This window comes from Nicotiana tabacum, chromosome 22, assembly GCF_000715075.1.
Source record: "Nicotiana tabacum cultivar K326 chromosome 22, ASM71507v2, whole genome shotgun sequence".
NCBI lineage: Eukaryota > Viridiplantae > Streptophyta > Magnoliopsida > Solanales > Solanaceae > Nicotiana > Nicotiana tabacum.
The window spans coordinates 29,002,166-29,024,699 of NC_134101.1; the positions used below are offsets into that span (position 1 = coordinate 29,002,166).

Genomic DNA, 22,534 nt, shown 5'->3' on the forward strand with positions numbered 1-22,534 from the left:
TAAAAAAGAAGAAGAATTAACTAAATAAGCGTCCAACAAATCGCTAAAACTAAAAATAACATGCAGTTATATAATATATATATAAGCGTGTATGATCACATTGTATAATTTATATAAACAGAAGAAAAGAAGTAAACATTAAACTCGACTAGCATTTGGGTAAAAGTACAAAAAAGAAAGTCCAAGTGCCTAGATAAAAATAACAAAAATTACATGTAATAATTCTGGTTTAAAAGCAAAAGCTAGCCCGTTTCTTTTTCTTTTGGTAGAACAAAGTTGGCCCGTTTGGCCATTTCACACAAGCAGTACTCCCTCTATATAAAATAAGCTAACGGTCACATTTGCAACATTTCATTCAAAAACACCCCCCTCTCTCCCCCTCTCTTTGTGACAAATTCTTTCTGTTTCTCTTTCATGGCAGAGAATCAAGAATCTTTGGAAAACCCCAATTTACAGACTGAATTAGAGAAGAAGATTCCACTGTTTACAGTGCTAAAGCATGGAGCCATCCTCAAAAACATCTTTCTTCTTGATAATCCCCCACCTATAACCACAGCTTCTATTGAAGAAACGAAACCAGATTTTGAAGAGATTTTGTTGGTGGTTGGACGACATCCAGATTGTAACATAGTCTTGGAACACCCAAGCATCAGCAGATTCCACCTCCGCGTTCATTCTAATCCCTCTACTCACTCCCTCTCTGTTATTGATCTGTCTTCTGGTAATTCTTTAATTTCTCTTATCTTATTTAGACTATATATTCAAGCTCTGCCGGTGCAAGCCACATTTAAAAGAAGAGGGTTGTGGAAATTTTACTACTGTTTTTTTTCCTTCATAATCTTGCATATTGGTGATTTTATTAATGCACTAATGTTTCTTTATTTTATTTTTTTCTTGATTAAGACAAGAATTTTTATGCTTAGTATTTCTCTCTATCATTTTGCTTCAGCGTACTATGAATTCTCTGTATAATTTATTGTTTAACATGCTTCATTTCTCTTTGCTCTAGACATTTTGATTGATTCTTTTTTTTTTTTTTCCTGTTTTCCTTCATTTGATTCTGGTTTATCTAGTCAGTTGATTTTCTCTGCATATATTGATGAATTTCCAGTTAATTCACATTTCTTTTGTTGTTTATCACGCCCTCTGTCCCAATTTTGACTGGGCATGGAGTTAGAAAAGAAAGGACTTTGAAACTTGTGGTCTAAAATAAGTCATAGACATTTGCGTGTCTATGAATCATCTCATTAACATAAATGAAAAAGGTTAAAATTAAATTATTTCTAAATATAAAAATATATAATTATTTTTGCGACAAACTAAAAAGGAAATTGTGCTACACAAAATACGAAAGTGAAAGAGTAGTTTCTGACTGTGGTTTTGCTGTTGTTTTAGTCCATGGGACATGGATTTCGGGCAACAAGATTGAACCAGAGGTTCGAGTAGATTTGAAAGAGGGCGATAAAATGCAGCTTGGAGGTTCAAGCAGGGAATACAGGCTTCATTGGATTCCATTCAGCCGTGCATATGATTTGGGGAATCCATTTGCAGCTCCACTAGGTGAGGCAGAATCAATGGAAGAAACCGATCAAAAAGAACATCAGGTGAGCTATAGTAATAGTATGTGGAAACAGAAAAAAGCTTTATCTGTATGTTTTCTTTTTATTGTTGTCTTCGCTTTTAACTATTCTATCACCTTACTGTCTAATTTGTCAATTTTCTAGGATGAGAGTGACTTTGCCCTTCAGAATGAGGATGATGATTCAGTGCAGGGTCTAGATTCATCATTCTCTGATATGAGTTTGTTGCCATGTGTAAAAAGTTTGACCCCATCAGCTCCTCCAATGCCTGAAGAAATGAAGTTCTTATTTCCTGTTGGCGACAAGGCAGTAATTGTAATTCCACCTGAGAAAATCCATGGAGAGAGTGAAATCAGTTTGCTGCAGCCTGCTTATGAACCTGACAAAGAAAACAGCACTCCGCTAGCGTTTCTTGTCTCAGGAGGGTCCCAAACAGAAAATGCAGATAGTACACTAGTAAGATCTCACCAAAGATATTTGAGCATTTGGTCTAGAAGGGGAAAATGTTCCAGTGTTCAGATTCAAACAGGTAGAGATAGAGCAATTATTGAGAAAGTTGACATTGATACTGAAGTTCACTCACTTAATCATGACAAGTTTGGAATGGAATCAGTTTCAAATGATCCTTTTTCTAGCGAAAACAAGGATGACGAAGATATCTTCACTCCAGACAAAGAGAACCATACTCCTAGTTCTCTCTTCCTTGATTCCAAGATAAAGTCATCTCTTGCTGATGGACAAGCATCTAAACCTGTGCTTTCTTGTTGTATGGATGAGAATGCTGAAGAGAGTTTCACTCTGGACAAAGTGGATCTTTCACCAAACACTGATTTACTAAGGTCAAAGAAGAAAATGAGCAGTTTGAAACATATTAAGCATCCAAAACCTTGTAGATCTTCCCCAATGAAAGAGATTTTTGATCCCATACTCCATCAAGCCAAAGGTCTTGAATACTACAAGAAAGAGAATATCGGATCATCTATAATGCTGCCAAGTATGAGTAACAATAGTGAAGAAATTTTCACTCCAGATAAAGAGAATATGAAACCTGATAGTTGTTCAATGAGATCGAAAAGGAAGGGGAAAATGGTGGAAGTTAAACATATAAAACCATTTGAGAAAGAAAACTTGATTGGCAAAGTTCTTGAAGAGCAGAAATCAGCAAGTGTTGCTTCCAGAAATATGGATAGTTCGGAGGTAACCATACTGAAGAACAGAACAGATAGACCACCATTTCGATCTCTGCTTGTGAACTCCCCCAGCAACACCAATTCAGAGTCTCCGGAAGAAGTCAAGCTGAATGCTAATCCAATCAAGTGTCAACAAATTATGGAAGCAGGCCCCTTTTCTGTAAGTTGCATTTACCTGTTTCTTATGTGAAAACTTCTTCAGATTCATGATTTTTAATCTGTAGTATTAAGTTGTTAGCCTTTGAAAGTAATAGATTTGATTTAGGCCAGGACAGAGGTTTACTATTTATATTTGTTACACTATTCTTTTACACTTTATTCAATGAGGCAATGCTGATTGACATAATGATTGTTCAGAGGTTAGCTATTAGGAGTTCAGACCATACAGCATAACAATTGTAAATTTGAGTCTCTTGGATGACCACAACCAATGAGAACTGGGAACGTTGATAATTCCTAATTTATCCTTCAAACAATATCTGCAGGATAACAATGCCAGGGAAGAGAAAAGAAGGTGGAACATGGTAGTGGACACCACTTCTTTGTTAAACAAAGAGTCAAGAAAAGCTTTGCAGCTTTTGCAAGGTCTCAAGGGGACTTACCTGATAATCCCCAGAATTGGTAATGAACTTACTTTGGCATTCCCTCAGAAAATTTCCCTGACATTTTCATGTATTTCAATAACTTCTATTATGCAAAACCGCTTTACGTGATCTTTACCTGTTACTTGATGTTAGTCTTAAGGGAACTGGATTGCATGAAGAGGCGTGCTGGCTTTTTTAGGAGAGAAACAGAAGTATCTGCAGCACTAGAATGGATAGAAGACTGCAAGGTAAATGCAGAATCATGGGTTCATGTGCAGAGTTGTGTGGAGGAAGCAAGGCCAATGGCACCAACTCCTCCTGCTACTGCACCACCGTCTTTGTTCAGTAAGGAGAATAGCATCTTTGCAGTCGGCTCAGTTCTATCCTCTCCACATTGTGGTCTAGCGGAAATTGTTTCACCCACAGCAGAAGATCATATCCTTGAATGTGCCCTCCTATTCAAACGAACTAACAGAGATGGACAAGTTGTTCTCCTTAGCAATGATCTTACCATGAAGATCAAGGCCATGGCAGAAGTAAGACACAGTAAATAATCCTCCCTTCAGCATCTGCACCACCCCTTCTGAAAACAAAAGAAAAATGTTTCTGCTTGTGCCATGAGCATCAACTGAAACTTCAGTTTTTGTTTATTGATCGGCAGGGTTTAAACTGTGAGACAGCAGAAGATTTCCGGGAGAGTCTGGTGAATCCATTCTCAGAGAGATTTCTTTGGAAAGACAGCTCTCCCAGGGGAAGCACTTGGTCATGTGTGGATGACTTTGTTCTTGGGGAGCCATACTATCCTGGAGCTCTAAAGCAGTCATCAAAGTCAGGACAAGCAGCAAAAGGCTTGAAGCTGATATTGCTTCATAATTCTCATTATAGGCAAATCTGTTCAGGCAGCGGCAGTTAGCTGAGTAGAGTAGTTTCCGTAACCAATAGAAGCTGAACCACTTAGCCTAGCCAGTGAGCGTCCCCCCTTCTTATTAAAGATGTTGAAGATGAATTCAGATCTTCTGGCTGCATCTAAACCTGTAAATGACCATTGTTTCAATCTCTTGGAACTTCTGTTTGTCATTGCACTGAAATTGATTCTAGATGATTCAGAGACTTTCTTCATGAAATCAGGATACTTTGTAGACGTTTTTGTTAATACATCTACATTTGCAGTCCAATATCTTCAGTATTTTTTTTTTCACTTTTCTTCTTCTTCCTCTCTTTTCTTTGTTTGTTAAATTTTCTAGGGACACAACTCAACACTTTGGGATATGGTTGTTATCATCTGATTTGCTCGGCATCTATCCTGATACTCTTGCGTAAGTAAATAAGGAGCAGTTTGTTAATGAAATTTGTTTGCATCTAAAAGCAGATTAATAGATATTCTGATCCGAATCAAGGATTATCTAGAAAATTTATCTTCCTCTGAACTTCTATAGAAAAGCTTTAGACGATTAATGCATTTATTGTTGACTTGCTGCAACTAGGACTACAGATTTGCAAGTTAAAAAACATACCTAGTCGAGCCAGATATAACATTTTAAGCAATCAAAAAGAGCATTACATACTAAGAAAAGACTTCACTTATTGCCAAAAGGAACTGACATAACAAGAAAACAGACCGCTATATCAAACCAACGACAAATTCACTTTGACCTATTCCAGTTCAGTAGAACCTATATTTTCCCAGCCCTCTGAGGGTAATTACATGAACCTGACAGTAGAAAAGAGAATGAGTTTTCTGGGTCCTCAAATGGTGGCTGGGGAAACTCTTGGAGTTCGCTAAGCTTGCAAGTTTCAATGTTCAAAGGTGACAAATAACTGCCAGGATTATCTGCATCCTCTTTTACATTTATAGTAGTTTGAAGCCCACTACCATTCTGAACATTTAACTCAAAACCGATCTCTCCAGCCTCTGTCGTTGCTTTACCTATTTGGCCTTGATCAGATGTCCCAGCAAAACCTTTGGTTTCCTCTAGAGGAATTGCAGGTGTATGTCCTTGGAAAAGGGAAATGTGTCGAAAAAGCTTATCTTTCCTGGAAAAGGTTGTTCCACAAGAACAAAGCCATTTATCTTTACCACAATGCTTCTCATGTGTTCTAAGATCTGCAATAACTGAAAATTTCTTTAGATTGCACCTACTACAAGCATAGCTTTTCTCACAGTGGGTTCTTCTGTAATGTTTTTTCACACATAAGATAGTTTTTAACGGCTGAAACCTTTTATGTTCCTTGTTGCGCTTGCAACCAACACAAGGACAGGAATACCTTTTAATAAGAGTCATCGTCCCAGAGCTGGGATCCTTGTGAGGCTTTGCAAGAGCAGCTGGAGTTTTGTACTCATCCCCATGACCCCTCATATGCATCCGCAAATTGGCATCTCTCTTAAATCCCTTCCCACAAATTGTGCAGAAGTGAGTGTGAGGTGCAAGAATTTCCTCTTTCTCCAGCTGCAGAATCTCGTAGGAACCAGGGGGAAGGTTCTCTTCGTCATGGAATTCATCTTCATCTTTCGCCTCATGTTCATCAACATCATACTTCTGTACAATGCCACAATCGCCCATTAGATCAACATGGTTGGGCTGATCTTCTGCCTTAGTTACATTAACACTGTGTGGTAGTGCACCGGCATCAATAACTTTTCCAGAAGGAACCCAAACACCACCAAACTGTGCAGGTTGCTTAGTAGTTGGGCTCGCGGAGGAAAGTGTATGATGCTTTACGGTTGGAAGAAGACTCCCTGCAGTTGATATTAATTGAACAATGATAGAGGTAAGATCAGCAATTATTAGCTGTTGTTGCTGAATTGAAAGGTCATTTCCCTGAATCCCAGCTAGACTTCTGTGGTCAACAATTATACGCACCAGCTCCTGCAGTTGATGAATCTTTTGTTCAAGAAAAGACATATTGTTTAACATGGCTTTTGGATCCCAATCTTGTCTTCTGGTAAAATCATGATTTTCACTCCTTTGATTAACCTGTTGTTCCATGCGAGATGAGTGCTCAATCCTAGACTGCTTATCTGGAAATGAGAAACTTTCTCAGTTTTGTTGATGCTAAGTGTAATTGGTAATTGAGTGGTTATTTGAGGGCACAGCTTTCAGCAATTCATTGCCAGATGAAGAGCAGCAGGTTCTATATTCGAATCTGCTTCACAAAGTAACAAGATTCCAACAAAAAAAACCTGAAAGCAAAAGAAAAATTAGAAAATCCTTAACCAAAATCATGGAGGTGAAATAATTGATCAGTTAACATGTTAGTTAATCAACCATAATTACATAAAATTTCAGTGACTACTAATGACCAATAACAACAGAAAATGAGCTTTACAAGAATAAGACAAGACAACAAGACAATAACAAACCCAGTGTAATCCCACAAGTGAGGTCTGGAGAGGGTAGTGTGTGCCTTATTCCTATCTTATGTTTTACAAGAATAAGAATTTGAAAAAAAAAGAGAAACAAGGAAAGAAAGAGGAACGTAAAAGATAGAAGTCTTGATCAGACCAAATCCTTCTACTTCTTAGGGTGGTACCTTAAAAGTGTTATCTATTCTTTCAAACAACAGATTGTTTAAATACTTTAAATCGAATGTATTAATTCTACTTCTTATTCATATTATTTACGCTTTCATGATTCCGGTTTCTGAATAGAGCGAAATAGATATACAGGATTCATATAGAAGGCAAGGTTGATTTAATTTACCAACTTCAAAAAAGGCTCTGACATCCTTCTAGCTTATTTAACTCTTTATTCATAGTTCCAAATCAACATATTATACATTGTGAAATAAAAAATTATTGAAAACCCCCTCAATATGGTTTTGTTAATATACACATCAAACTCACATAAAAATTCAATCTTTCTCCAAAATGATGCTGACTTGCAACTTATTCAAGCTGTTTAGTGATAGAAATTATCAACAAATTAAACATTTCAAGATCCAACTACAAACTTAATAAATCCACCACACATAATCCAGCAGATGAAATCCAATCAAATTAAAGCACAAGTAGTGAGGACTAACCAAACCAGACTGAAGATAACCCAGACGCTCCTTTTCCTGTTCTAACTTGAATTATAGCAAGAAAAGGGGAAAGAATGGTAAAGGGTTAAGCAGCAGAACCTAGTCGTTAATTATTGAAGATAGCAACAATGAATGTCTATTCTGGAAATTAAATTTATATAATGGATCCCACACTCACTTTGTTGGTAAAAAGCTAGCCGTCACCAACCTTTGGCTTTTTCTGCCATTTAGCTCAATGTCAATCATGAATTACTGTTTCAAAAGGTGGAACGGAGCCCACCAATTAATCCCACTCCTACAGCCTACATGCATGCACAATATAATGAACCAGTACAATGAAAGTCTTTAGGTAAAGGGTGGATCCAGTATTTAATGGTATCGATCCAAATATATAAAAGTTAACATATGAAAAATCAAGGGGAATATATATATATATATTCCCTCGTCCCTCCGTTTCAATTTATGTGAACCTATTTAATTGGGTACGGAGTTTAAGAAAAGAGAGAAGACTTTTAAACTTGTGGTGTAAAATGAGACACATATATTTTGTGTGGCTATAAATCATTGCATAAAGGTAAATTGTTTCCAAATAAGGAAATGAGTCATTCTTTTTGGCACGGACTAAAAAGGAAATAAGTTCACATAAATTGAAACAGAGGGAGTATATATATTTAAAATAAAGCTACCCAGATGAAGGTTCTGGGTTATATTGTATTCACAAAAACTTACATGAGGGGAGCATAAACCGTACCTCGAAACCAATACAACAGGGGTGGTACCATCACCCAAATTAAATAGAGGAGGACTGGGTAAACAAAAAAGCACAGGTCCTCACTCCAATCGCCATATACAACTCTAGCTAACAAAGAAATTAGAGTTTTCATACTTTATTCTTATTGTGGGTTGCTGCCATTTATCAAGAAGGAATATACTTTTAGCCATGTTTGGGAGTTGTTGGAAGTTCTGGAAACTCTTGACCTGATTAGAAGTAGCAGCGAGTTTAGCCAAACAATCAGCTACCTGGTTACCCTCCCTAAGGCAATCTTGCACGCAGACACTAACATCATTTATGGTGTTGATGATATTGTCCACAATCTGCTTAATCTTGAGGTTGTTGGCATCTTTGTTTGTCAACATCTTTGCAATGATAAGAGATTTAAGTTCAAGAACAAAATTAGTGAACCCATGTTGGCTACACCATTTCACTCCAAACTCAACTGCAAGAGCTTCAGTCATATTGTTGCTATTACTCTGTACGGGGACTGAGAAAGTCATGATTAAGTCACCATTATTATTTCTCAGAATACCCCTAATACCAGCTGCACCAGTTTCTTTGATGTCATCAATATTGACCTTGATAGTATCCGCCGAGGGTATTTTCCATCTAACTTGCTTCCAAGTTTGAACCGACTAGAGTTTTTCTATTTTATCACAGCAATTAGGTCACTGGACCTTGCTATCCATACCAGGAACCACCTTCACAATTGTATGCTTGATGATCCAGACCCATTGGTACTTCATAGTGTTGTGGTTGAACTTGTTTTTGTTGCCGTATCTACATGAGATCCATTGCTTTCAAATTTCCTAGCATATGATAGTGGGCGCAATCTGCATAATATGTTTCTGTATTGTGTTAGTAGTTTTTGCATCCCATCATCTCTTGAAAGTTCCAATAATAGGTTCAAGTTGATGTTTCATTCCCAGAGGTCCTATTTCATTCCATATGAACTGTGTTGTATCACTTCCATTGAACGCATACCGCATGGTCTCAAGCTGTGAATGATTACAACAAAAATATCTAGAAACATGTTTTCAGGGTGCACCACTGAAACATCTAGCCTACAGTGCACCACCAACTCTTATTAGTGCACCTCTGCTCCAGAGTTTTCATGGTGGTTACTCGGATCGACAGAGTCAGTTTCAGGGTTAGCAGTCATAGCAACCGAGGTCCTGTTATACTTGTAGTGATCCGAGGCACATTGCTAGATTTTGCCCTCGGGCACCAGACAGCTCACAGCAGCAAGGTTCTTGTGCCATGGTCCTGGCAGCGGTTGCTTCACCGCCCGCTCAACCAGCTAGAGGTAGGGGTCAGGCAACTAGAGGTGGAGGTCAGGCCATTAGAGATGGAGGTCAGGCCGTTAGAGGTGGATGCCAGCCAATTAGAGGCCGTCCTAGGGACGCAGTTCAGAGCGGTGGGGCACATCCCCCGATTTTATGCCTTTACAGTAAGGCCTAAGGGTGAGTCATCTGACGCTATTGTCACAGGTATTGTCCCAGTTTGCCATATAGATGTTTCAGTTCTATTTGATCCGGGCTTTACTTATTACTACATGTCATCATACTTTGCTTCATATCTGGTTGTGCCTCGTGATTCTTTGAGTGCTCCTGTGTATGTATCCACACCTGTGGGAGATTCTATCGTAGTAGATCGTGTCTATTATTCGTGTGTGGTTACCATTGGGAGTCTTGAGACTAGCGTAGATCTCCTACGTCTCGATATGGTAGATTTTGATATCATCTTGGGTATGGATTGGCTGTCACCTTATCATGCTATATTGGATTGTCACGCCAAGATGGTGACCTTAGCCTTGCGGGGGTTGCCTCGATTAGAGTGGAAGGGGACTCCTGGCCACTTTACCAGCAAGATTATCTCTTATGTGAAGGCTCGACGTATGGTCGAGAAGGGGTGTCTAGCTTATTTGGCTTATGACCGCGATTCTAGTGCGGAAGTTCCTTCCATGGATTCAGTACCAGTTGTTCGTAAGTTTCCAGAGGTGTTTCCTGCAGATCTGTCAGGGATGCCGCCGGACAGAGATATTGATTTCTGTATTGATTTGGCTCCGGGCACTCAGCCCATTTCTATTCCGCCGTATCGTATGGCCCCGCCAGAGTTGAAAGAATTGAAGGAGCAGCTGCAAGATTTGCTTGATATTCATTAAACCTAGTATCTCGCCCTAGGGTGCACCTGTGTTGTTCGTGAAGAATAAAGATGGATCGATGAGGATGTGCATAGACTATCAGCAGTTGAACAAAGTCACCATCAAGAACAAGTATCCGTTGCCGAGGATTGATGACTTATTTGATCAGGTGCCAAGGTGTTTTCGAAGATTGATTTGAGGTATGGCTACCATCAGTTGAGGATTAGGGCATTCGATGTCCCTAAGACAGCTTTTCAGACTCGTATGGGCAATATGAGTTTCTAATGATGTCGTTTGGGCTGACTAATGCCCCAACAACATTTATGGATTTGATGAACCGGGTGTTCAAGCCCTACTTGGATTCCTTCGTGATTGTTTTTATTGACGATATCTTGATCTACTCCCGTAGTCGAGAGGAGCACGATCAACATCTTCGGATCGTACTTCAGACTCTGAGGGACAACCAATTATATGCCAAGTTTTCAAAGTGCGAGTTTTGGTTAGACTCAATCGCCTTTTTGGGGTACGTCGTATCTACAGAGAGCATACATATGGATCCTAAGAAGATTGAGGTAGTTCGGAACTGGCCTAGACCCACTTCAGCTACGGAAATCTAGAGTTTCCTGGGTTTGGCGAGTTATTACCATATGTTCATGGAGGGGTTTTCATCTATAGCAGCACCATTAACCAGATTGACCTAGAAGGGTATCCCGTTCAGATGGTCAGTCGAGTGTGAGTTGAGCTTTCAGAAGCTCAATATTGCTTTAAATACGACGCTAGTGTTGGTGTTGCCCACAGGTTCAGGATCTTATACGGTGTATTATGATGCATCTCATGTTGGGCTCGGTGCAGTACTGATGCAGGATGGTAGGGTGATCGCATATGCGTCACGACAGTTAAAGGTTCATGAGAAGAATTACCCTGTTCATGACTTAGAGTTAGCAGCCATTGTTCATGCACTGAAGATTTGTAGGCACTATCTTTAAGGCGTGTCGTGTGAGGTATTCATAGATCACTGGAGTCTACAGTATTTGTTCAAATAAAATGATCTCAATTTAAGGCAGAGGAGGTGGTTGGAGCTGTTGAAAGATTATGATATCACCATCTTGTATCATCCCGGGAAGGCCAATATGGTGGCCGATGCCTTGAGCAGAAAGGCAGTGAGTATGGGCAGCCTTGCGTACATTCTAGTTGGTGAGAGACCGCTTACGTCAGATATTTAGGCCTTGACCAATAAGTTTGTGAGGTTAGATATTTTAGAGCCCAGTCGAGTTCTAGCTTACACAGTCGCCCGGTCTTCCTTGTATGAGCGCATCAGAGAGCGGCGGTATGATGACCCTCATTTGCTTGTCCTTGGGGACATGGTGCGGCACTGTGGTGCCAAGCAGGTTACTGTTGGAGATAATGGAGTTCTGAGGATGCAGGGTCGTATTTGTGTGCCCAATATAGATAGACTTCGTGAGTTGATTCTTGAGGAGGCCCATAGTTTCCGGTATTCTATTCATCCAGGTGCCGCCAAGATGTATCAGAACTTGCGGCAACATTATTGGTGGAGAAGAAAGAAGAAAGATATAGTTGCATATGTAGCTCGGTGCCTTAATTATCAGCAAGTAAAGTCTGAGCATCAGAGACCTGGTGGTTTACTTCAGAAGTTAGAGATTCCTGAGTGGAAGTGGGAGCATATATCACTATGGATTTTGTTGTAGGACTCCCACGGACTCAGAGGAAGTTCGACGCGGTATGGGTTATCGTGGACAGGATGACCAAGTCAGCACATTTCATTCCTGTGGCAGTTACCTATTCTTCAGAGCGGTTGGCTGAGATTTACATCCGCGAGATAGTCCGTCTTCATGGTGTGCCCATGTCTATCATTTCTGATCGAGGTACGCAATTAACCTCGCACTTCTGGAGAGCAGTACATCATGAGTTAGGCACGCAGGTTGAGTTGAGCATAACATTTCATCCTCAGGCGGACGGACAGTCCGAGCGCACTATTTAGAAATTAAAGGATATGCTCCACACTTGTGTTATAGATTTCGGGGGTACTTGGGATCAGTTCTTGCCACTTGCGGAGTTTGCATAAAATAACATCTACCAGTCGAGCATTCATATGGCTCCCTATGAGGCATTATAAGGGAAGCAGTGCCGATCGCTAGTTGGATGGTTCGAGCCAGGGGAGGCTCAGTTGTTGGGTACATATTTGGTATAGGATGCCTTGGATAAGGTCAAGATTATTCAGGATCGACTTTGCACAGCTCAGTCTAGGCAGAAGATTTATGCTGACCGTCGAATTCGTGATGTTGCATTCATGGTCGGAGAGAGGGTATTGCTTCAGGTTTCACCCATGAAGGGTGTGATGAGGTTTGGGAGAAGGGCAAGTTGAGCCCTAGGTATATCGGACCCTTTGAGATTTTGGAGAGAGTAGATGCGTTGGCTTACATGCTCACATTGCCACCTAATTTATCAGCAATCCAACCGGTGTTCCATGTGTCTATGCTTTGGAAATATCATGGTTATCCGTCCCATGTGTTAGATTTTAGCTCAGTCCAAATGGACAAGGATTTGACTTACGAGGAGGAGCTGGTGGCTATTCTAGCCCGACAGGTTCGACAATTGAGGTCAAAGAGTTATCCTTCAGTTCGAGTGTAGTAGGGAGGTAAGTTGGTCGAGGCAACTACTTGGGAGTTCGAGCCGGATATGCGGAGTAGACATCCACACCTTTTCATTGGTCCAGGTACTTTTCTATGTCCGTTCGAGGACGAACGGTTATTTTAGAGGTAGAGAATGTGATGACCCGATAGGTCATCTAGAGTTTTAAACCTTAATTCTGTATTTCGAAATCTCAAGTATCATTTTAGCCTTTCTCGATTTGCGTGTGTAGTCCGTGTCTTTTTCCGGGAGGCTTTTATGTTAAAAATTGATAAAATATAAAATTTTACCTTAAAGATCCATTTGAGTTGACTTCGGTTAATATTTTGAGTAAACGAATCCGAATCCATATTTTGATAATCTCGGTGGGCCCGTATCATGATTTGGGGCCTGGACGTATTCCCGAAACCGAATTTAGAGGTTCCTATCTCGAGTTATCGCATTTTGCCGAACAAGTTTAAAGGTTTAATGAATTTAAAGATTTGACCAAGGTTTGACTTTATTGCTATCGGTCCCGAATTTTGGTTCCGGAGCTTGGTATATATTTATTACTATATTTATGATTTGTCTGCAAAATTTGGTAAAAAAAACGGAGTTGATTGACGTGATTTGGACGTCCGGTTATTAAAATAGAAATTCTAAAGTTTCATTGAAAATTTTATTTGATTTGGTGTCTAATTCGTAGTTCTAGGTGTTCTTTTGGCGATTTAATCACTCGAGCGAGTTCATATAAGATTTTTGGACTTGTGTGCATGTCTGGTTTGGAGCCCCGAGAGCTCGGGTGAGTTTCAGATAGGCTACGGACGGATTTTGGACTTAGAATCATAGCTGAAGCCTTTGTGCTTTTGGTGTCTGCTGCAGACTTCGCATTTGCAAAGAAACCATCACTTTTGCGAGCTTGGGCATGGCTGGGGGGTCCTCGCATTTGCGAGGTAAAGTTCGCATTTGCGAACTTGCCATTTTCGCTTTTGCGAAGGCAGAGTCTCATTTGCGACTAAGCATATTATTGATGATCTTCGTATTTGCGAAGAACAAGTCCGCATTTGCGAGGGCATCATAGCTCGCATTTGCGATCAATTTATCACAATTGCGATTACTGGGATTCTGAGAGGAGTTCGCAATTGAGACCTCTTTCTCACAATTGCGACATGTGCAGCTGGGTTAAAGCCGAGTTAAACAGAATTTTTCTCATTCTTTCAAATTTCCAAACCTAGAAACCTTAGAGGCGATTTTTTCAAGAGCTCTTCTTCCCCAATTCATTGGTAAGTGATTCTAACCTATTTTCTTTCAATTACCTATTATATTTTTATAAGATTTCAAACCTAAAATCTAGGATTTTCATGGTAGAAATTGGGGATTTGGGTAGAATTAGGTATTTTTGTAAAATTAGAATTTAGACCTAAAATTGAGGCAGTTGTATTTATTTCAGACGTTATTTGTAGAATTTCTAGAAGCTCGTGTACTTGTGACTCCATATCCGGGTTGTACTAGATATTGGATTATTATTCTATTTCGTACTTCATTTTAGCTTCATTTATGTTTGATTGGTTAAATTGTTTAAAGTATTTAAATGGTAAAAGAATTACTCTAACGTTGGCTTGCCTAGCAAGTGAAATGTTAGGCGTCATCACGGTCCCGAAGGTGGGAATTCCGTGTCGTGATAATATACTAGTTAAATCCGATGAAGTAAAAAAAAATTATAGAAAAAATATATAAGGGCGAACTATATATATGTTATGAATACCTCAAAAAAAAATATTGTTGGGGCAAAATTCGTGGAATAAATTGGAATTCACTTATTAGTTGTTCATGTCCTCTACTAATAAAATTTTAATGATCTAGCCTAACCGTGAAGTGGTCACCGGATAATTTCACGGGTAGTCAAATGAAACATAATTAAATATGAACTAAGCAGAACCTATAGAGAAGCTTAATTTCGTGTATATAGCATGATTAGTGTTGTAAATAGTAAATCATAATTATAGAAAAGCTTAAATTTTGTGTATATGGCATGATAAATGTTGTAAATAGTTAAGACCTACTTTTAGAAATAAAGGAAATTAAACTAAAATTGATTAATAGAACAATAATTCTAACTTGCCTATGGTTAAAACAGGAAAACCTTGCTTTCTGTTTCCACGAAGCTTTTAATTAAAAGGGAATTTTATTCGTTCGCGCAAACAATCAAGGCGAAAGACAGAAATACAGAAAAATAAAATGCTCTCGTTGAGAGGTGGTCTAACCAACTGAGTTACATCTTGTTTCAGTTCAAAATAATTGATCTCTTATTTCAATAATGCATGTGAATTTCTATAAAATTCAAATATAACTACAAATGGTAATTTTGTAAAAATATATCTACAAATAATAAATACAGTGTATATAGAATTAGTCATCTCTCCTTATCATTTTAATAGAATTAGTTATATTAGACTTTGTGTTTAAAGGCACCCAGACGTACTATATATATACCCAGCACTTTGCACTTCCCTCTTCACCAATTTCACTCTTCTGCTATATATTTGCGCAAAAGAAGAAGAAAAAAATAATTGTAGCTTGCATTTATTTTCTGGAATAGGTAAATGGAAGGAAAAGGAGCATTGAAAAACAAGCAAGTAGTGTTAAAACAATATGTGAAAGAATTCCCAAAAGAGGCTGATTTTGATGTTAAACATTCGACAATTATCCCATCAATTCCTGATGGAACAAAAGCTGTGTTGCTGAAGAATCTCTAGCTACTTGGACGTTGATGCTGACTTACGTCGCCGATTGTCTAATCCAGATAACATTCAGCTGCACCTTCATCCCATGAAACGTGGATCAGTACGTACTACTAATCCAGTTCAATTTGATTTCATTTTTTAATTAATTACTCCCTTATTATCATAATTAGCCACTGATTTAATAATTTGTAACTTTCAGGTTATATCAGGTTACGGCGTGGCGAAAGTCTTCAAGTCTACTAATCCAAATTTTAGGGAAGGCAATTATATCAGGTTGGGAAGAATATACCTTGGTAAAAGATGATCCTCAATTTCTATCTTGGTACCAAATCTTATAACACGAGAATTACTTGCCTTACACTATTTAACGTAACTACTAGTAATATGTACTGTAGTAATTAATATTCTATCTTAGCATATATAAATTAATTCTATTCTATTAATATGTAGGTATTGGAGGATATGCAGCGTATGTTGGCATTTCGTACGTAGCAGAACCTAAGCAAAGGGCAGTTGTGTATATCTCAGCCGCAGCAGGAGGCGTTGGTCAACTTGCTGGACAATTTGCCAAATATCTGAATGGCTGTTACGTGGTTGGAAGTTCAAGCACTGATGAAAAGGTACGTTAATTACCTGCTTTTGTGCAGAAATGCAGGTAAGATTGCGTACAGTAGACCCTTGTGATCCGGTCTTTCTCCGAACCCCGCGTATAGCGGGAGTTTAATGTGTTGGGAATAAACCCCCCACAGAAATAATATTCACGGTAATAAAAGCGGAATAATAACGTAACACCAAGATACGGTAATTAACAAGAATAAAAAGATGACAACGACACCAAGATTTTTACGTGAAAAATCCTTTTGAATAAGGGAAAAAACCACTGCCCCGAGACGAGCAACTGATATCACTATAGCAAGGAATTTTACACTTTGTAAGTCCGAGTAAAATACTCCAAAGACCACTACAACACTCAAAAGAAATAACCCTCTTTTGATATTCCTACCTCACTACATTATCGCTCACTCTTTATTTTTTCCACAGACTATTTTCTTATACCCTGTCTGTGATGCCTCACTCTTTCTTTCTCTCTTTGTTGGTGTGGTAAAATAAAGAAGCCGAAGCTCTCCTTTTATAGGAGAAATAACCTACCTCTTCAACCAATCAGAATGAAGGATTGGTTGAAAATTTACAATGCAAATTTTTTCTTTCTTCCGCCTAAGAAGTTTGACATTTTCCTTCTGCTGCCTACCTTATTTGACAATAAGAAAGAAAAGATGACTGCCAATCAATTTCTTCCTTAATTTATGAGATGGACCCCACAAATCTCCCCCTCGAGTCCTATTCACCTGAAGGAGGTAACAGTGTCTTCTAGTTTGAGTGCATGCCGACAAGTTCTTTGCATAGCTCGAACTTGTATCTTGGTACCACCTTGGTCAATATATCAGAGGGATTTTCACTCGTGTGAATCTTTTTGACCTGTAAAGATTCGTTCTCCACCTACTCATGAATCCAATAATATCTCACATCTATATGCTTTGTTCTTGTATGGTACATGGAGTTCTTGCTCAAGTCTATTGCACTTTGACTGTCATAATAGACGACATACTCCTTTTGATGCAATTCCAGCTCTTGAAGAAACCGCTTGAGCCATACCATCTCCTTGCCAGCTTCTGTAGCGGCAATGTACTCTGCTTCAGTTGTTGAAAGTGCAACATACTTCTGCAATTTATACTGCCATGATATAGATCCCCCTGAAAATGTAAACAAATATCCAGTAGTGGATTTTCTGTTATCAATGTCACCTGCCATATCAGCATCTGTATAGCCGTTCAAGATTGGATGAGATCTTCCAAAGCACAAACAATCTCCCGTGGTACCTCTCAGGTACCTGAGTATCCACTTGACTGCTTCCCAATGTTCCTTTCCAGGATTTTCAAGGAATCTGCTAACAACACCAACTGTATGAGCAATATCAGGTCGGGTGCATACCATTGCGTACATCAAGCTTCCGACTGCTGAAGAATAAGGAACTATAGCCATGTTCCCTTTATCCTCCACACTTGTAGGACACATCTTCTTGCTCAACTTTAGATGACTAGCAAGAGGTGTGCTGACTGGCTTAGCATTCTTCATGTTGAAACATTCCAGTACACGTTCAATGTACTTTTCCTGAGACAGCCACAACTTTATGCTTGTTCTCTCTCGAACTATCTTTATACCTAGAATTTGTTGTGCTTGGCCCAAGTCCTTCATATCAAATGACTTGGATAAATCTCCCTTCAACTTTGCGATCAGCCCCTTATCTTTTCCTACAATCAACATGTCATCCACATACAACAACAATATAATAAAGTTATTTTCAGAAAATCTTTTGAAGTATACACATGGATCAGAATATGTCTTTGTGTAAGTTTGACTTTTCATGAATGAGTCAAACTTCTTGTACCACTGCCTTGGTGCCTGCTTCAACCCATAAAGACTCTTATTCAGTTTGCACACCATGTGTTTCCTTTCAGCTACTTCAAATCCTTCTGGCTGCTCCATATAGATTTCATCTTCCAAATCTCCGTGAAGAAATGCAGTTTTCACGTCCAACTGCTCCACTTTAAAATCCAGGCTAGCTGCTAAGCTCAAGATTGTTCGAATAGAAGTCATTTTGACAATAGGTGAGAAAATTTCATCAAAATCAATACCTTTCTTCTGCTAGAAGCCTTTTACTACCAATCGAGCTTTGTATCTTACTAGCTTGCCATTTCCACCTTTCTTGAGTTTAAAGACCCACTTACATTTGAGTGGTCTTTTACCCTTTGGAAGTTCAACCAGCTTGTACGTGCCATTTTTCTGCAAAGATTCCATCTCCTCTTGCATGGCTTTCATCCACTGGTTCTTTTGTGGATGGGACATCACCTCCTTAAGACTTTCTGGCTCCCCCTCATCACTGATGAGGACATACTCTGTGGAAGGGTACCTGCTTGAATCTACCCCTGGCCTTTCTGATCTCCTCAGAGGTTGAGGTTATTCTTCTCCCTGAGTGGGGTGATCCACTTGCTCGACATCATCATCAAGTTGCTCCCCCTGCTCAATAACCTCACCAGGTTGCTCCCCTTGCTCAGCAATCTCGTCGGTCGTACTCTGTGCACTTATGGGATTGTTAGAAGTAGAAGGAATAGTAACAAGGTTAGGAATAATACCATTCTTGGCCTTCTCTGACATATCATTAGTAGTTCCAAGTTCACTTTCTCGGAAGACTACATCTCTGCTTCTGATAACCTTCTTCTTTATGGGATCCCACAATCTGTATCCCAATTCTTCATCTCCATATCCAATGAATATGCAAGGAACATATTTATCATCCAGCTTTGTTCTCTGCTCCTTTGGTACATGTGCAAAAGTTTTACAACCGAACACCTTCAGATGCGAGTAGGACACCTCCTTGTTGGTCCAAACTCTCTCTGGGATGTCAAACGCCAAAGGAACTGATGGACTCCTATTGATAAGGTAACAGGCTGTCTGAACTGCTTCACACCAGAATGACTTAGCTAGTTTAGCCATTCTGAGCATGCTTCTCACCTTCTCCACAATGGTGCGGTTCATCCTTTCGGCTACGCCATTGTGTTGTGGGGTTCCAAGAAATATCTTTTCATGTCTGATCCCATGGTTCGAACAGTAATCTTCAAATTCCCTTGATGTGTACTCACCTCCATTGTCACTTCGGAGACGCTTTAGCTTTTGGCCTGTCTCTCTTTCCACCATAGCATGAAAATTCTGGAAATATAAACCCATAATTTTCGTGAAGCATCATCAATAAAAGTAACAAAATATTTGTTACCACTCATCGATTCAATTTCTATTGGAACACAAATATCAGAATATACCAAATCAAGTATATTCAATTTTCTTTCAGACGATGTCTGAAATGAGACTCTATGCTGCTTACTAAATAAACAGTAGTCATAGGGTTTTACCGTTGTACCTTTGGCATAATAAATGAGTGATTTTTTGGCAAGAATCTGCAATCCCTTCTCGCTCATATGACCCATTCTTTTGTGCTATAAATCTGCAGAAATCTCATATTGTGCCGCATTCAATTCACCTTGGCATATTTCTGCATTTGTCCTGTACAACGTGCCATGAGAAACTTCCTTTGCAATCACCAATGATCCCTTGGTGAGTTTTCACTTTTAATTTGTAAAATAGTTCTCGTATCCATCTCGGTCTAAAGCAATTCCCGAGATCAAGTTCATCCGCAAATCAGGTACATATCACACGTCCTTCAGAACAAATGTACATCCGATATTTGTCTTGATACAAATGTCACCAATCCTCGCAATATTTGAGTAACTTGTATTACCCATTCTCACAAGGCCGAAATCACCTACTACATATCTGCAAAAAAGATCTCTTACCAATGTGGCATGGTAAGATGCTGCTGTATCAACCACCCATTCCGACTTTGGACCTGATAAGTGCATGCATTCCTCTTCTTCGTTTATACAGAGGACAACATTATCATTGTTTTGCACCATGTCGGCTGTGTTGTCGTCATTTTTCTGGCCACTAGTTTCACCTTTGCCCTTCCTTGGATTTGGAAAATCTCTTTTGAAGTGACCTAGTTAATCACAATTGTAGCAATTTCTAGCTCTTGATTTGGATAGGTTCTTAGACTTCCCACGAGCTTCGGATCTACCATAGTTGCTCGAACTCCTTTGATAACTCTTGCCTCTACCTTCTGTGATGAGAGCATGTCCTTGATTTTCAGGTTTCTTTCTCATCTTCTCATTGAGTAGAAGAGCCGGTGTGACATCTTTCAACTCAATGGTAGTGTTACCGTGCAGGATAGTTGTTGCCAGATTATCGTACGAAGATGGCAACGAGTTCAACAGCAAGATGGCTTTATCTTCTTCCTCGATTTTTACTCCGAGATTGGCGAGCTGTGTGATTAGTCCGTTAAATATATTTAAATGTGACAAAAAATTCGTACCTTCACCCATGTGTAAGGCGTATAGTTGCTTCTTCAGGTACAATTTATTTGTTAGCGTTTTGGACATGTATATGCTTTCCAACCTTGTCCAAATGCCACATGCGGTGTTTTCATCAATGATGTTATTTACCACATCATCTGATAAGTGCAACATGATTACACTAGCAACCCTTTCATCTAAGTCAGGCCCAATCCTCAGCTTTCATGGTATTAGGCATTTTGGCCTCAACATCTAGTACATTGTGTAATCCTTGTTGGATGAGTAGATCTCTCATCCTTCTTTGCCATGTTGAAAAACCGTTATCTCCGTTAAATTTTGCTACCTCGTACTTTACTCCGGACATTTTTATTTTTCACCGAGTATAGTACTACTGACAGTGAATAGTATTTCTATGAACGAGCAGAACCTGGGCTCTGATACCAGTTGTTGGGAATAAACCCTCCCACAGAAATAATATGCATGGTAATAAAAGCGGAATAATAACGTAGCACCGAGATACGATAATTAACAAGAATAAAAAGATGACAACGACACCAAGATTTTTACGTGAAAAACCCTTTTGAATAAGGAAAAAATCTACGGCCCCGAGTCGAGCAACTGATATCACTATGGCAATGAATTTTATATTTTGTAGGTCCGAGTAAAATACTCTAAAGACCACTACAACACTCAACAGAAATAACTCTCTTTTGATATTCCCACCTCACTACCATATCGCTCACTCTCTATTTTTCTTACAGACTATTTTCTTATATCCTGTCTGTGATGTCTCACTCTTTCTTTCTCTCTTTGTTGGTGTGGTGAAATGAAGAAGCCGAAGCTCTCCTTTTATAGGAGAAATAGCCTACCTCTTCAACCAATCAAAATGAAGGATTGATTGAAAATTTGCAATGCAAAATTTTTCTTTCTTCCGCCTAAGAAGTTTGACATTTTCTTTCTGCTGCCTACCTTATTTGACAATAAGAAAGAAAAGAATCAATTTTTTCCTTAATTATGGGATGGACCCTTAATATTATAACATGAATGAATTAATTAATTGTTTATTTACTTGACTTTGCAGGTTCGTTTATTAAAGAATGAATTTGGATTTGATGATGCTTTCAACTACAAAAAAGAAACGGATATAAGTGCAGCTTTAACAAGGTTAGTATGAGAAATTAACCCCCGACTCCTTTTTTTATATATATATATATATATATAATTTTCTGACTAACTAATTACATTAATTAATTAATTAATTAATTTCAGTTAGTTTCCAAATGGCATTGACTTATATTTTGACAATGTGGGAGGCCCCTCTATTGCACATGAATGCTAATAGTAAGATCGTTGCTTCTGGAATGATATCTCAGTATAATCTTGAAAAACCAGATGGTATTCACAACTTATTTCAGCTCATCACCAAACGGATTACAATGGAAGGGTTTCATATTGTTAAGGATCATTTGAACCATTACGATGGATTTGTCGACAAGGTTGCAGCAATGCTAGAATGTGAAAATATATACTATAAGGAAGATCAAACTGATGGATTGGAAAATGCAGCTGCTGCTTTAATTGGAATATTTCATGGAGAAAATGTTGGCAAGGGAGTCATCGTTGTCGCAGAGGACTAGACATGCATTTCAAAGAACGAAGACGACGATCATTTGATGTTATTGCAATTGCATGCTTCCAATAATATTTGTATCTTTTGCTTGTTTTTTCACTGACAACAACTCGTTCTGAAAAGGCTGAGTTTTGTTATCAGTTTGAATAAAATCCACTTGGTTCGGGTGGATTCGCTATATTGTGTTTTCATTGTTCTGCTTTTTAAATATTATTCCCTCTTGAACTAATAATAAAACTTTCTTGAGTTTTTCCTTACTTTCTTTTTTCTTTATTC

General features: G+C 38.8%; 3 protein-coding genes across 3 annotated transcripts; 2 read left to right on the forward strand and 1 right to left on the reverse strand.

The window, feature by feature from the left end:
• Window positions 1–338: 338 nt before the first annotated feature.
• Window positions 339–4,654, forward strand: LOC107799578 (FHA domain-containing protein PS1-like). Its single transcript, XM_016622709.2, has 6 exons — window positions 339–721; window positions 1,396–1,604; window positions 1,725–2,930; window positions 3,256–3,391; window positions 3,508–3,890; window positions 4,016–4,654. The coding sequence occupies exons 1-6, from the start codon at window positions 415–417 to the stop codon at window positions 4,265–4,267; spliced, it is 2,493 nt and encodes an 830-aa protein (XP_016478195.1). The 5' UTR covers window positions 339–414; the 3' UTR covers window positions 4,268–4,654.
• Window positions 4,655–4,782: 128 nt separating this feature from the next.
• On the reverse strand, window positions 4,783–7,531 carry LOC107799585 (protein SENSITIVE TO PROTON RHIZOTOXICITY 1). Its single transcript, XM_016622723.2, has 2 exons — window positions 7,378–7,531; window positions 4,783–6,535 (listed from the first exon to the last, which is right to left on the reverse strand). Exon 2 carries the CDS (start codon window positions 6,339–6,341, stop codon window positions 5,028–5,030), a length of 1,314 nt encoding a protein of 437 aa, XP_016478209.2. The 5' UTR covers window positions 6,342–6,535; window positions 7,378–7,531; the 3' UTR covers window positions 4,783–5,027.
• Window positions 7,532–15,526: 7,995 nt separating this feature from the next.
• LOC107799569 (2-alkenal reductase (NADP(+)-dependent)-like) lies at window positions 15,527–22,265 on the forward strand. The gene is made up of 5 exons (XM_075242759.1): window positions 15,527–15,658; window positions 15,867–15,960; window positions 16,118–16,287; window positions 21,710–21,792; window positions 21,902–22,265. Exons 1-5 carry the CDS (start codon window positions 15,527–15,529, stop codon window positions 22,263–22,265), a joined length of 843 nt encoding a protein of 280 aa, XP_075098860.1.
• Window positions 22,266–22,534: the final 269 nt, after the last annotated feature.